General features: G+C 41.3%; 1 protein-coding gene across 6 annotated transcripts in view; it reads left to right on the forward strand.

Moving 5' to 3' along the window:
- The first annotated feature begins 259 nt into the window (after window positions 1-259).
- camta1a (calmodulin binding transcription activator 1a) overlaps window positions 260-15180 on the forward strand; it is a 936513-nt gene continuing 921592 nt past the window's right edge. For all 6 annotated transcript variants that reach the window (XM_052039225.1, XM_052039226.1, XM_052039227.1 and 3 more), the window contains exon 1: window positions 260-344. In XM_052039225.1, coding sequence (XP_051895185.1) covers window positions 320-344 — 25 coding nt within the window. In that variant the 5' untranslated portion in view covers window positions 260-319. The remainder of the gene's footprint in view (window positions 345-15180) is intronic.

Here is a 15180-nt window from a genome sequence, read left to right on the forward strand (position 1 = left end):
TCAGACGCGCGCACACACGGGCACACGCACGCACACGGGCACACGCACGCAAAGGAACGCGATACGCCTTTCTGGGCGGTCACAACCTAACCCGATAACCGGAAGCTCCAGGTCGATGATGGACATGCATCGTAACCAATCGTACGCCGATCCGACAAGCGAAGAGGCGGGAAGGTGGAACAGTCGGCCCAATGAGCTGGCCGCCATTGGAAGGGAGCGAGAGGAGGGGGGGCGGGGTGGGTTCTGTGCCGGTGCTCAAGGTTGGTTGAGCGGTGGTTTCTCCGGCGGTCGGGTTCAGGGATGTAAGTGGGGGACTGAAATGGCTGCCGAAAAGAAGCCGGAAGGTAAGGGGCTAAGGAGGAAGGGGTGGCAGAAAAATAGAAGTGTGTGTAAAAAATCATTGATATTTAATATTTAATTATGATGACAACCTGCTGGACGACGAAAAAAGCTGAATCTGACAGAACAAGGGGGTGTGAAGCGCTGCAAATGGAGCAAAAACGGTTTATCGTAAATATTGAAAACCGTTATGTGTGGAGTGTGGAGAAGGGCAAACTATTTCCTTACAGAAATAGAGCTAATGTCGGAATTTTTTTTTCGTCTTCAGCAAACTGTCACTTTCTACAGAGAGAAAAAAAAATTAATATTTTAAAAATCAAATATACAAGGTTGTTTGGTATTTGCTGGCGGTAAACTCCACAAGAGGGCGGTAACGGATTGTTTATCTGGTGTGAAAGTGATTTAACTCCTCTCGCACTGTCAAATACTGGAATACTTGAAGTAATGTACTCCAGAATAACTCGAAAGATCACTGTCGACAAGTGGAACATTGCATGTAAAGTGTCATCTCCGATATATATTTTGTTTTGACGTTAGTTCAGGCACATTTGCAGGAGACTAAAACATTGGTAGTTGTAAATTTAATATTTCGAGTTGGGTATCAATGGAAGATCACCGTCGGAAGTTTATTTTGCTTAATTAATATTTTTGTCATGGATTATAGCAGTAGGTTCTGGTTCTAAACAAAAGATCACGTTTTCAATTTGCTAGAATTTATTTACTTTGAGGAAAGTTTGTTTTTTAAAATGTGTGCAACTCAGTGATTCTTCGAGTGCAGCATGTTAAAAGACATTGTCCATGTTGAATTTTCTGCCCTTTACTATTTTAATGAAGATAGTAATCGTATAACTAATACATTTTCAGGCACTGATGCTTTGAAACTATAAATATGAAAATGCAATAAACTCTTGTATGTTGATTGTTCTATAGAGATGGAACAGTCTGTAATTTTCTTGTATATACAACAATTTGTGCAAATGAGAAAGCATTGCACGATATGGTAATTCCAAGTAAATTGTAATTACTGTATGGTATTATTTATTCCATTAACATAAAATAATGATTATGCTGGTTTACTTAAAAGATTTATAGCATATGAATATTGCGTATATGTTACAGAAAAAAAACTAATGATGAAGCAAAAATGTATTAAATTACATGTAGATTTAACAGTATGTTATTGGAAGAAATTTGCAGGAAAATAGGACCCTAATTTCCTTTGAAATCTTTTTATAGTAAATGGGATATTTTAAAAAAAGAATAACATCAGTTAATGCAGAAACTGAGTGCAAATCAATTTTTAATGTTTTGGAACATCTGTGATTTTGATTGGGCTGAAATGAAATTTTTCTTATACCTATCCAAGAATAGAAATTATTCACTATATTGTGTGCTGGTTTATACTGGGGCATCTTTTTAAGGTTTTTAAAATGTCTTATTCATATTAATTGTGAACATATTTTGAAAATTCATGTTTTCCTAGAATTTATGAATAAATTGGGAAGGAGACAGCCTTAACCCTTTGTTTCACAGCTGCTGTTTGACATGCGAAGCATGATGCTCTTCTAAGTAATACATGAGGTGGATGCAAATGAAGCCTAGCTCTGTATTCAGAAGAGCCTGTCTCTATTTGTACCCATATGATGCAAAGTGTTATATCGTTTATGGAAACGCAGTCTTTTGCACCTTTTGAAATGTCTCTCCTAAAAATTTAGACTCCCGTCAGAAATAATTGAATCAATAGCAATTCCATTGGATATCGCTACTTTGGCTACTAGATTGGTTTTGTTCTTTAGTGGTTGGTTTTGATCCTGATTATTAAAAAAATATGTATTTCTTTCAATAGGAGAGCCAGGTGTCACACTTGGAGTGACCCCATTTGCTTGATGTATCCTTCTTTTCCCCCTACAGGCATTTGAGCAGCTTACGGTATTCCTGTCATACAACAATGCTAATGAATCAAATGGATTGTATCATCACAGTCAAGTTGTCAATACAAGGAAGCCTTCGGTAGTTTTATCCACTCTCTGATAACTTAGTATTGTGTAATTATCTTTCTGGTGTTTACAGGGGAAAAATGCAAAGTAGAAATATCTGTAAGAAGCTGGCATTGAGTATACTTTTATTTCATGTAGTGATGGCAATAATGGAAAATAAAGGAAATCAAGTTACTGACATAATGAGATTAAAATAGAAAATTATTCTTTACTGGTTCACAGTTTTTCAAAAAAGTACACACAAAACTAGAAATGTTGGTTTAGCAGGTTAGTAAAAATAACTTAATTTTCTTGTTCATTCTAGGTTGCAAATGTCCCAATTTATGATCCCTCTCTCATTCACTGATTCTTTCCTTGGAATTTAGAACTGTGGAATTACTCACCTCTTCAAGAATTCCCTTAATCATGCAATCTATATGCTTTTAAAACCAAAGTTTTGTGAGATCTAATCACTGTTTGATTGATCAGCTCAACTTGCCCTTGCTGATATCCTGCACAATGGACTTGCGCCAACCCAAGTTTCTCAAAATAAAAGGGAAAAGGAAAGAATTCACTGAAACATTAGACAAGTACTGCAGCCAGTCAGTCTAATTTAGCCTGATAGATTAATACTATTTTATAGTATGTTCCGAATCTGTAAATCTTGAGGAAATGCATTGGAAATGTTTTAACATTTTAAGGTGCACAATGGAATTGTTGGAAATATGCTAGTAATGTAATCTTCCACTTGCAATGAAGTGAAATGGTTTGAGCATTGGAAAATGGAGAAAACCTGTTTGTAGTGGTTGGTGGTAGCCATTTCACTGGTGTACTATTTCATCATGGGTTACTGCATGTCAATTACGATTTTATCCCCCACAGTTGTCTTGTTATAATCATCTGCTCTCCAGCTATTTTAAAAATTCTGTATTACCTTTGCTGAGGTATTGTCCTATGGATACTGCTTACCTTTGTTATCTCAACTAAGCAGACATCTTTCATGCATGACTTGGGTAGAATGATTGCAGGCTGTCATGTAATAGGAACATCACAGTCATCAACATTGTATAAATTTCTAACAGATACCATAAATGTTCCCTGCTCCCCACCACTACTAGATTTGTTATTTTTTTTCTACAGCTTTGAGGTGAAGAGACAAAGCTAAAGATTATTTCTAGAATTTTGTTTTCCTTTAGTATTAAAAGTATATAAGTGGCTGAGAGAAGGGCAGGTCTGGCTGCTCAGTGTTCTGGGATACCGATGCTTTAGGCATGACAGAGGAACATGTAAGAGATTTCAATTTTCTGGTATTGACCGGGCCACCCAGAGGTAAGGGGCCTGGATGGGGCAGAATTTGTGTGGTGCATCCAAAACAGTTTCCTCACGCAATATATAGAGGAAATGCTGGAACTCCTCTTAGGGAACGAGGTGGGCCAAGTAACTGAAGTGGCAGTTGGGGAGCACTTTGGGTCCAGTGAACACAATTCTGTTAGTTTTTAAATAGTTATGGAAAAAGATAGAAGAGGTCCACAGGTTAAAGTCCTGAACTGGAGCAGGGCCAACTCGAGTGCATTAGGCAGGATCTAGCTGGGGTTGACTGGGTGACTCTATTTAAAGGCAAAGGAACAGTTAGCAAGTGGGAAGCTTTTAAAAGGGTCATATCAAGAGTCCAGGGGCAACATGTTCCTGTTCGACATGCCAAGTTCAGGGCCACCTACGTGTGGAACCACAGGAGATGGCTGATATTTCCAGTTGGAGGGAAGTTTCTGGAGGGAATTCTGATGGAATCCTGATGAAGTTCTACCATCAATTGGATAGTCAAGATCTGATCAGGAATAGTCAACATGGTTTTGTACGTGGGAGGTCACGCCTGACAAATCTTTTGGAGTTTTTGAAGATCTAACTAAAGGGATAGATGAAGGTAGGGCACTGGATGTTGTCTATATGGACTTTAGTAAGGCCTTTGACAAGATCCCGCACGGCAGGCTGATCTGGAAGGTTCGGTCGTATGGAATTCAGGGGGAGCTAGCAAGGTGGGTTCAGAATTGGCTCGATGATAGGAAACAGAGGTCGAAAGTTGATTCTCCTGCTGGAGGCCTCTAACTAGTAGAGTGCCCCAGGGGTCAGTGTTGGGACCTCTGTTATTCATTATTTATGCAAATGATTTAGATATGAATGTACATGGCACGATTAACAAGTTTGCTGATGATACTAAATTAGGGGGTCTTTTTCATAGTGAAGCAGGTTACAATGAATTGCAAAGAAATCTTGATCAGTTAGGGAGATGGGATGAGGAATGGCAAAGGGATTTCAACTTAGGTAAGCGTGAGGTGAAGCACTTTGGACAGTCAAGCCAGGGTAGGACTTATACAGTGAATGGCAGGGCACTGACAAGCGTTGTGGAACAGACAGACCTGAAAATAGCCACGCAAGTAGGCAGGATGGTGAAGAAGGCATTTAGCATGCTGGCCTTCATCAGTCAGGGCATCGAGGTTAGGAGTAGGGACATCATGTTGCAGTTATATAAGTCATTGGTGAGGTCGCAATTGGAGTATTATGTACAGTTTTGGTCACCCTGTTGTAGGAAGGATATTGCCAAGTTGGAGAGGGTGCAGGAGAGATTTATGAGGATGTTGCCTGGACTAGAGGGCCTGAGTTATGGGGAGAGGTTGGCCACATTGGATCTTTATTCCTTGGAGCTTAGGAGAATGAGGGGTGACCTCACAGAAGTTTATAAAATCATGAGGGAAAAGGATAAGGTGGACGGTCATAAAGGTACAGGCCACAGATACAAGATAGGAGGGGAGAGATTTAAAAGGGACCTGAGAAGTAACTTTACACAGAAGGTAGTGAGTACCTGAAATGAGCTGCCAGAGGAAGTGGTCGAGGCGGGCACAATAGTGTGTGGAATGGGCTGCCGGAAACGGTGGTGGAGGCTGATATGATAGGGTCTTTCAAGAGACTGTTAGATCGGTATACGGAGCTGAGTAAAATAGAGGGCGATGGGTAAGCCTAGTAATTTCTAGGGTAGGGACATGTTTGGCACAGCTTTGTGGGCCGAAGGGCCTGAATTGTGCTGTAATTGTTCTATGTTCTATGTTCTAATTGCAACATTTAAGAGGCATTTGGACAGGTACATGGAGGGGAGGGGCTTGGAGGGTTATGGACCGAAGGCAGGCAACTGGGACTAGCAGGGAGGATGCTGTGGTTGACATAGACCAGTTGGGCAGAAGGGCCTGTTTCTGTGCTGTGACTCGAATATCCAGTAAATATATAGTGGATTATAAAAGGAAGGAGTTGGATCTATATTATTTTAAAAATTGAATTTGAGGTTCTGGAAATGGTTGCTGCAACAATAATCCCTTTGTGGGCTAGTATTCTTACAATTCTTTACTAAATATGGCAATAACCAAAAATGGTAATAAGCTGGTGGCATCCTAACTTGCCCAAGTAAGCATTGGCGGTGGGTAGGGGCAAGGAGTATTTTGTCGAGGGGAAACTTAGAAAGTCAAAGAAAAATTCCAAGGTGATAATACAGGGTGGCAGAATGGGCAGTGATAACCAGAGTTTGACTGGAAGGAAAAGACCATCCAAACATAAGAATATACCTCCACTTAGAGTTAGTGCAGGGAAAAGAGTAAAGGAATAAAATTGAAAGCTCTTTATCTGACTGCAGCATTTAAAACATTGCAAATAAATGGGGATGATCTAATATCTATTACATAAATGTGATTCCAAAATAACCAAGGTAAAGAATAGGATAAGGCAGTAGAGAGAAAGTATTATCAGCTTGGTGGAGCTAAGACACAGAAAGGGGCAAAAACTGTTAATGGGAGTTGCCATAGGCCTCCAAACATTACTGATGTAGAGCGTGGTATAAGTAAGGAATTTAGAGGCACACGTTACAAGGATGATACAATAATCATAGCTGATTGTAATTTACATATTTACTGGGCAAGTCACATTAGCAATAATAATGTGGAAGACAAATTTTGGAGTGCTTATGAGATGGCTTTCAAGATCGACATGTTGAGTAATTGGTGAGGAAATTGACCGTTTTAGATATAGTATTCTGCAATGCAAAAGGATTAATTAATAATCTGGAAGGTAAGGGGCCTTTGGGGAAGAGTGATCATGATATGACAGTGTTTCAATTGAAGGTGATTTAGTTCAATCTGAAACCTGGGTCTTAAATCTAAGAAAAGTAAACTACCAAAGTACAAGATGGGACTTGGCTACGATAAGTTGGGAAATTACATGGAAAAAGTATGATTGCAAATGAGCAATTTCTAACAATTAAATATTGTTGCATAGTCCCTTTTTAATATTGCTTTTTAAGACGTAAAAACAGGACATATGGTTCAGTTACGGCTAATGAGAAGTTATAGATGGTATTACATCGAAGGAAGACATAAAATGTTGCTTAAAAAGAGCAGTAAGCCTGATAACTGGGAAAACTTTGGAATTCAGATAAAGGAATACCAGAACATTAATAAGGAAAGGGGAAATAGAATAAGAAATTAATCTAGAAAGCAATATAAAAGCAGACTGTAAAAGCTTCTTTTATACAGATGCATTAAAAGAAAAAGATGGGGAAAAGATAAAGTGGTTCCCTTACAGACTGAGACATGCAAAATTATAATGAGAAATTAGGAAGTTAACTAAAATCTCCTGGAAATAGTGGAGATCAACAAGTTTAGAGTGATGAGATGAAAGCAATTTGCATTAGTATTGTAGAAAACTGAAATTATAAGGTTTTGAAAGAGATGCAGATGGCAGACACATTTGTTGTCATCTTTCAAAATTCCCTTGATTCTGAAATAGTTTCTACAATTTGGAAGGATGATGGGGATCATTAGATGTTCCCTTGAGGCAGCAGCTCCTATAGATACTGCTGATGGTGGGGAGAGAGATGTCCATGATGTATGGGGCTGAGACCACCACTCTCTGCAGCTTCTTGCATTCCTGTGCATTTGAATTGCTGTACCAGACCATGATGCAACCAGTCAGGATACTTTCAATAGTACATCTGTAGAAGTTTGCTAGAGTGGTTAGTGACAAGCCGAACCTGCTTAAGAAAGTGAAGATGCTGGCGCACCTTCCTTGTTCTGGGCCCAGGGCAGGTCATCTGATATGTTAACGCCCAGGAATTTAAAGCTACTGACTCTCTCCACCGCTGATCCCCCAATGTAGACTGGCACATGTTCACCCTCCTTCCCCTCCCCACCTTGTGTATGCCCAACTTGAGTATGGGCTATACATACGAATGAGATCGATTTGCTGGCTGCTGCAGGGCTTCAGGCATCTTCTGCCATCTGGGAGCTTGATTCGCGGCTGCATTTCTGACTTGTGAACTGTTTGGGTTGCGAACGGTTCATAGGAATGGAATCCTTTTGTTACCTGGGGAGGACCTGTAATTTACTGCCATTTGATGATTGGTTAATGAAAAAACAGAGCAGGAACAAATGTCCTTTTTCAGTTTGGGAGGCTGGAACAAGTATTAAAGGCATCTGTGCTGGTGTCCTAGCTGTTCATAATTTATAATCAGTGATTTGGATGAGTAAACCATGTGACATGTCCAAGTTTGCTATTGACATAAAGCTGAGTTTGGTGTTAATTTCAGAGGATGTGTAGTGGTGGGGAGCGTGAAGGTTGTAGCAGGGTAAGTAAATGGGTGAGGACATGCTGGATCAAATATATAATGGGGAAATATGTGAGGACATTCAGTTTGATGAAAGAAATAGAAAAGTGAACTGTTTTAAATGGGAGGAGATTGAAAGATGTTAATGACTTTCCTTGTATATGTATCGCTGGTATATTGAGTGCTAAGGAAGTCTAATGATCTGTTAGCCTTTAATGTAAGATAATTTGAATAGAAGAGTATTGTAAAGATGACAGTCTAAATATATAAAGGGTGAAAAAAATGACATATCATGTACTGGTCTGGTTTCCCTATCCAAAGAAAGATTTACATACAATAGAGGAAGTACAATGAAGGTTCACTGGACTAATCACTGGGATGGGGATGGGATTACCCAAAAGAAGAGAGATTTAAGGTGACTGAACCTATACCATTTTGAGTTCAGAAGGATTAAAGGTAATCTCATCAAATCATACAAAATTCTTACAGGGGTGATTAAGTTGATGCTTCTCTTAGCAGGGGTGTCTAGAACCAGGGGTCATAGTTTTAAAATAAGGGTTGGCAACCAGGACAGAGGTGAGATATTTCTTCACTCAGAAAGTAGTGAATCTTTGGGATTCTCTGCTGCAGAGGACAGAGGATACTGAGTTGCTGAGTATATTCAAGACAGATATTGATGGATTTTTGGATATTAGGGGAGTGAGGGATTTGGGGTCTGTGCAGGAAAGTGGTGTGCAGGTAAAAGATAGCCAATGTCTTATTGAATGGCCAACTAGCCATGAGGAATTGAATGGGCACTCCTATTTCTCATGATTTTCTTCTGTGCCAGCAATGAATAGTTGGCTTTGCATTGAATGTCCAGCAACAGCAGTTGGAAGTGCCGGTGATATTTAGTGACAGGAAATTGCAGTTATAATAGATGCGACTTTAACGTGCTTATTCTACCATTATAGGAAATTCTATTAACCTATCTGGATGTTTAGTGTATCATTTTTCTGGGTTAGAAATTTATGAATTCCAAATTAGGTTTATTATCACTGACTTGTATGTTGTGAAATTTGTTGTTTTAGAACATAGAAAATTACAGCACAGTACAGGCCCTTCGGCGCATGAAGTTGTACTGACATTTTATCCTGCTCTGAGATCTATCAAACCCTTCCCTCCCATATAGCCCTCTATTTTTCTATCATTTATGTGGCTACCTAAGAGTCTCTTAAATGTTCCTTATGTATCTGCCTCCACCACCTCTGCCGGCAGTGCGTTCCACACACCCATCACTCTCTGTATAACAAAAAAAAACCCTTGCCTCTGACATCCCTCCATACCTTCATCCAATCACCTTAAAATTATGCCCCCTCGTGTGAGCCATTTTCACCCTGGGAAAAAGTCTCTGACTGTCCACTCGATTTATGCCTCTTATCATCTTGTACACCTCTATCAAGTCACCTCTCATCCTCCTCCAGTCCAGAGAGAAAGTCCCTAGCTCATTCAACCTATCCTCATAAGACATGCTCTCCAATCCAGGCAGCATCCTGGTAAATCTCCTCTGCACCCTCTCTAAAGCATCCACATCCTTCCTTTAATGAGCAGCAGCGCAGTGCAAAGATTACAAAATAAATAGCACAAAAAAAAGGAATAACTAGGTAGTTTTCATGGGTTTATGGACCATCAGAAATCTGAAGGCCAAGGGGAGGTAGCTGTTCCTAAATCACTGAGTGTGGGTTATCAGGCTCCTGTACCTCCTCACTGATGGTAGTAACGAGGAGAGGGTATGTCCCAGATGCCGAGGGTCCTTTGTGATGGGTGCCACCGCCTTGAGGCACCGTTTCTTGAAGATGTCCTCAATGGTGGGGAGAGTTGTGCTCATGATGGAGCTGGCTAAGTCCACAACCCTCTGCAGTCTCTTGTGATCCTGTGCATTGGAGTTGGAGCCTCTGTACTAGGCTCTGATGCAACCAGTAAGAATGCTCTCCACCGTACATGTACAGAAATTTGCAAGAGTCTTTGGTGACATACCATATCTCCTCAAACTCCTAATGAAGTAGAGCCACTGGCATACCTTCTTCGTGATTGCATCAGTGTGATAGGCCCAGGATAGATCCTCTGAGATGTTGATGCCCAGGAACTTGAAGTTGCTCGCCCTTTCCACCACTGACCCCTCAATGAGGACTGGTGTGTGTTCTCCCAACTTCCCCTTCCTGAAATCCACAATCAATTCCTTGGTCTTGCTGATGTTGAGTGCGAGGTTGTTGTTGCAACACCACTCAACCAGATGTATCTCATTCCTGTATGCCTCCTTGTCACCATCTGAGATTCTACCAACAACAGTAGTGTCATTGGCGAATTTATAGATGGCATTTGAGCTGTGCTTGGCCACACAGTCATGAGTGAAGAGAGAGTAGAGCAGTGGGCTAAGCAGTCATCCTTGAGATGCACCTGTGTTGATTGTCAGCGAGGAGATGATGTTGTTACTGATCTGCACTTCATAATTGGTTCATTCACTGTTTGAAAAGAAGGAAAACTTTATATCAATTTTCCACAATTCTTTTTAACATTGGTGATGAGAATATTTTTCTCTGATCAAGTGTTAAAACTTGATTTGTTTAGGGTTCTTGGTGGTGGTACAGAATTTGAGTCTGGTTAATACCATTGATTTTTGCCATTTTTCCATTTGGGACTGGTATCTGAATTATGCAGTTTAGCATCTTGTAGCAGTGCTTATGCTCACCTTTCTCATCAAAGGGTTGGCGAGCTAAATTCATGAAAGCTCTGTTGTTTTTGAACTGCAGATCACCCAAGTGCAATATTATAAGTTATAATATTGAATACACTTAGTGTAGTAGCAGTATACTAAAGGCTACAATACACTCAAGTGGACTAAATCCTTGAGTATTCATTTAGCCTTCCTAGTTCCCAACAGTTTTATATATTTGTAAAATTTTCAGTTTAAAAAAAAGTTTTGTTTAAATCATTGAAGTTCATGCTTTATGTTACAACAGTTAGTTATTATTGTCAACTATTAATTGTATTTTTACATCTTCTGGAAGAAGCTTTTCTTATTGCAACTGGTTGTGCAGTGCTATGGAAGAGTGGCACGCCAGCTCCATTCTCTTGATTCGAACCCACAGAATACCCTCTACCTTTTTCAATTAAGTATATCAAAATACACTTGTCTGAGTTTTAGAAGGAATGAAGTTCCAAGTTTCCATTTCCAACCTGGTCTGAGTTTACTGATAGAAAACCTGGCTCCTTTAGGAAAATGCATAAATGTAGATATGTGGGAGGCAGACAATTAATTTGAAATGTGAATTCCTCAATGATCAAATATCATGGTGACAGTTTAGGTGAAGAGAAACCTTGGATGACTCATTGGAGAGAGAGAATTAGCAAAAAAAATAAGAATTTACAAGAATTTGGATTTGGCTGATAAGGTCCAAAGGATGTGAGCTTGGGTTTTCTGCAGAACGCAATCCTGTGATAGAACTATACCTGTGCAATTAAGTATATGGAATGCAAGATTAAGTCCCCACTTGTGTGTAATTTTGTCAGTTAACCATGGGTGGTATAACCTTGCTGGTATTTTCTAAAATACAAAATTTATGGTCATGACAATGCAGCTTTACTCATTACATGTCTGATCTCTTTCCCCTTGTGCTCAAAAGTGAGTTGTTCTGTAATCTTGACCAATTTGGATGAATATTCCTGATTACATGATGCATACTTAGAGTTGCCTGAGAATTCCACTGAGAGATGTGAAGCAAAAGCATGCATGCATATTGTACCTTAAGCAGCTTAATATGCTCCAGAGTAGGAAAAAAATGATGCTGCCTCATTTTCACCATGGATATCGAGTCTTTGTACACTTCTATCCCCCATCAGGAAGGCCTTAAGGCTCTCCATTTCTTTCTCGATAACAGACCCAAACAGTTCCCCTCCACCACCACCCTTCTCCATCTGGCAGAATTGGTACTCACCCTTAACAAGTTTTCTTTTGGCTCCTCCTACGTTCTTCAAACTAAAGGTGTAGCCATGGACACTCACATGGGCCCAGCTAAACCTGTTTCTTTTTCAGCTACGTGGAACAGTCCATGTTCCAAGCCTACACTGGTAACGCCCCCAACTCTTTCTCTGCTACATTGACGACTGCATTGGGGCTGCTTCCTGCACCCGTGCTGAGCTCGTCAATGTCATCAACTTTGCCTCCAACTTCTACCCTGCCCTCAGATTCACTTGGTCCATCTCCGACACCTCGCTCCCCTTTCTGGATCTCTCTGTCTCCATCTCTGGAGACAGATTAACCACAGATGTCTTCCACAAACCCACTGACTCCCACAGTTACCTTGCCTACACCTCTTCCCACCCTGTCACTTGTAAGGATGCCATCCTCTTCTCCCAGTTTCTCTGCCTCCACTGCATCTGTTCCCTTGATGAGGCTTTCCATTCCAGGACATCCAAGATGTCCTCCTGTTTCAGTGATCGGGGTTTCCCTTCCATCACCATCAATGCTGTCCTTGCCTGTGTCTCCTCCACTTCCTGCACGTCTGCCCTGACCCCCTCCCCCTACCGACATAACAGGGATAGGGTTCCCCTTGTCCTTGCCTATCACCCCATGAGCCTCTGCATCCAACATATTCTCCACAACTTCCGCCACCTCCAACGGGATCCTACCACCAGGCACATCTTTCCCTCACCCCCTCTCTCTGCTTTCTGAAGGGACTGCTCTCTCCACAACTCCCTTGTCCACTCGTCCCTCCCCACCGATAACCCCCTTGGCACTTATGCCTGCAACCACACCAAGTGCTACACCTGTCCTTTTCAGGGTCCCAGACAATCCTTACAGGTGAAGCACTGCTTCACCTGTGAGTCCAAAGGTGTCACTTATTGCATCCAGTGCTCCCAATGCGGCTCCTGTACATCAGTGAGAACCGACGCATATTGGGTAACTGCTTCATCTAGCACCTTCACTCCGTCTGCCACAACAGCCAGGGCCTCCTGGTGGCCACTCACTTCCATTCCAATCCCATTTCCATACTGACATATCTATCCATGGCCGCCTCAACTGTCACGTTGAGGCCAGACGCAGGTCGGAGGAGGAGCACCTCATATTTCGCCTTGGGAGTCTCCAACCTGATGGCCTCAATATCAATTTCTCTAACTTCCAGTAATTCCACCCCTTCTTTTTCTTTTCCCCCTCACTCCTTTGTCTTCCCTTACTCCTGTGGCTCCCTTCCCTCACCTTGATGACCTGCCCATCTCCTCTCCTTCCCTCCCCTCCCCAATCCTTTATTCCATGGTCCACTGCCCTCTCCTACCGGATTCCTCCTTCAGCCCTTTGCCTCTTCTACCTATCACCTCTCAGCTTATTACACCTTCTCCCCCGCCCCCACCCACCTATCTTACGTCTATCACCTGGACTCACCTATCCCCTACCTGCATGTGCTCCTCCTCCTCCCCCCACCTTCTTATTCTGGCTTCTGCCTTCTTCCTTTCCAGTCCTGATAAAGGGTCTCAGCCTGAAACATCGACTGTTTATTTCTCTCCGTGGATGCTGACTGACCTGCTGAGTTCCTCCAGCACTTTTTGTGTATATGCCAAATCAAAGGAGGAGATATTTGGAGGAATACCTAAGTGTTTGGATTTTAAGTTGGGTGTAATGGAGAAGAGAGCAGTGGAGTAAATTGGGTTTTCAGGAAGGTTTTGCAGATGGTCCATAAAAATCAAGATAAGTACGTTGTGGCTAATTATTGTCCAAGGCATTGTTGAGAGTGGAGTCAAGTGATAGTTGTTCAACAGTAACTTGTTTACTAATGATCAGTCAGGATTAATTCAATATAGCTGCAAAGAAAGCTATTGCTTTGCACCTTGCTTTGGTGAAGTGAGTCACTGCGCTTGACAGAAAGGCAATGTTTGACCCAATGTGACATCATGGAAGCTTGGAGAAATTGAAGACAATGAAAATCAAGAGAAACTCTTCATGTGCTGGAGTAATTCCTAGCAGAAAGAAATGGGTTCTTGATTGGTCAGATAGTTTCATCAATGACCTTTCTCCCAACACAAGGTCAAAAGTGGGGAAGTTTACTGATTACATTCGTGCTGCTTGGATAATGAAGTAGCCCAAGCTTATATGCAGCATGATCTTAATCACATTCAGGCATGGTTTGATTAATGTGAAGGAACTTTCACATTGCATGAGTGCCAGACAATGACTATCTCCAGCAAGAGATTCTAATTATCTCCCCTTGATATTCAGAAGAAATGCCATTAATGTAAGCATCCTGGCTTTACTGTTGACCAAAAACTCGACTGAACCGTATATCTGCTGGCTACAAGAACAGTTCCAAGGTTGGATATCCTGCAGCAAGTGACACACCATCTGACTTCCCAATGTATTCTAGGAATGTGATGGAATGTTCTCCATTTGTTTGGATGAGTGTGGCTCCAGTAACGCTTATCCAGGAAAAAAAGCAGTTTGGACCCCATTCAATTGACGCCTTCAATCACTGGTACACTGTAGCTCAGTGAGTACAGTTTACAGAATGTACTGCAACAATTTCCCAGGGTGGCTGCTTCAGCTTCTCCAAAACTTGACTTGTGCTGCATGGAAGATTAAAGGCAACAAGTATATGGGAGAGGCACCACTTTAAAGTTTCCTTCCAGCTTGTAAACAATTCTGATGTGGAAATGGATTGCAATTCCTTGATCAATGCTAAATCAAAATACTGGAGCTCTCTGTTCAATAGTTCTGTTGGGGTACATTCACTGCATGGATGGGAGTACAAGAAAGTGATTTGCTCCAAATAGTAGTTAGAGGTGGAAATATATATAGGCACCAAAAACATACTGTTATACAGCATGGAAGCAGGCCATTTGGCTCACCATATCCATGCCGACCAGCAGGGACCCATCCATATTAATTCCATCTCCCAGCACTTGGCCCATAGTCTTCTATGCCTAGGTGATTCAGGTGCTCATCTAGATACTTCTTAAGTGCTGTAAGTGAATAAAAAAAACAATGGTGGAGTGAGAGGAAGTTGCTACTCAATCGGGTCCAAACAAAATGAACTTCATTTTTATTTTGTTCTACTTGTGTTTCTTGTTTAAAAACAAAATGTGCATAGTTTATGTTTTTCTTGTGAATGCTGCTTATGATGCTATGTGCCTGTGATGCTGCTGCAAGTAAGTTTTTCATTGCACCTGTGCATACTGTGCACAATAAACATGACT

The sequence above is a fragment of the Pristis pectinata genome, chromosome 26 (genome assembly GCF_009764475.1).
Source record: "Pristis pectinata isolate sPriPec2 chromosome 26, sPriPec2.1.pri, whole genome shotgun sequence".
Classification (NCBI taxonomy): domain Eukaryota; kingdom Metazoa; phylum Chordata; class Chondrichthyes; order Rhinopristiformes; family Pristidae; genus Pristis; species Pristis pectinata.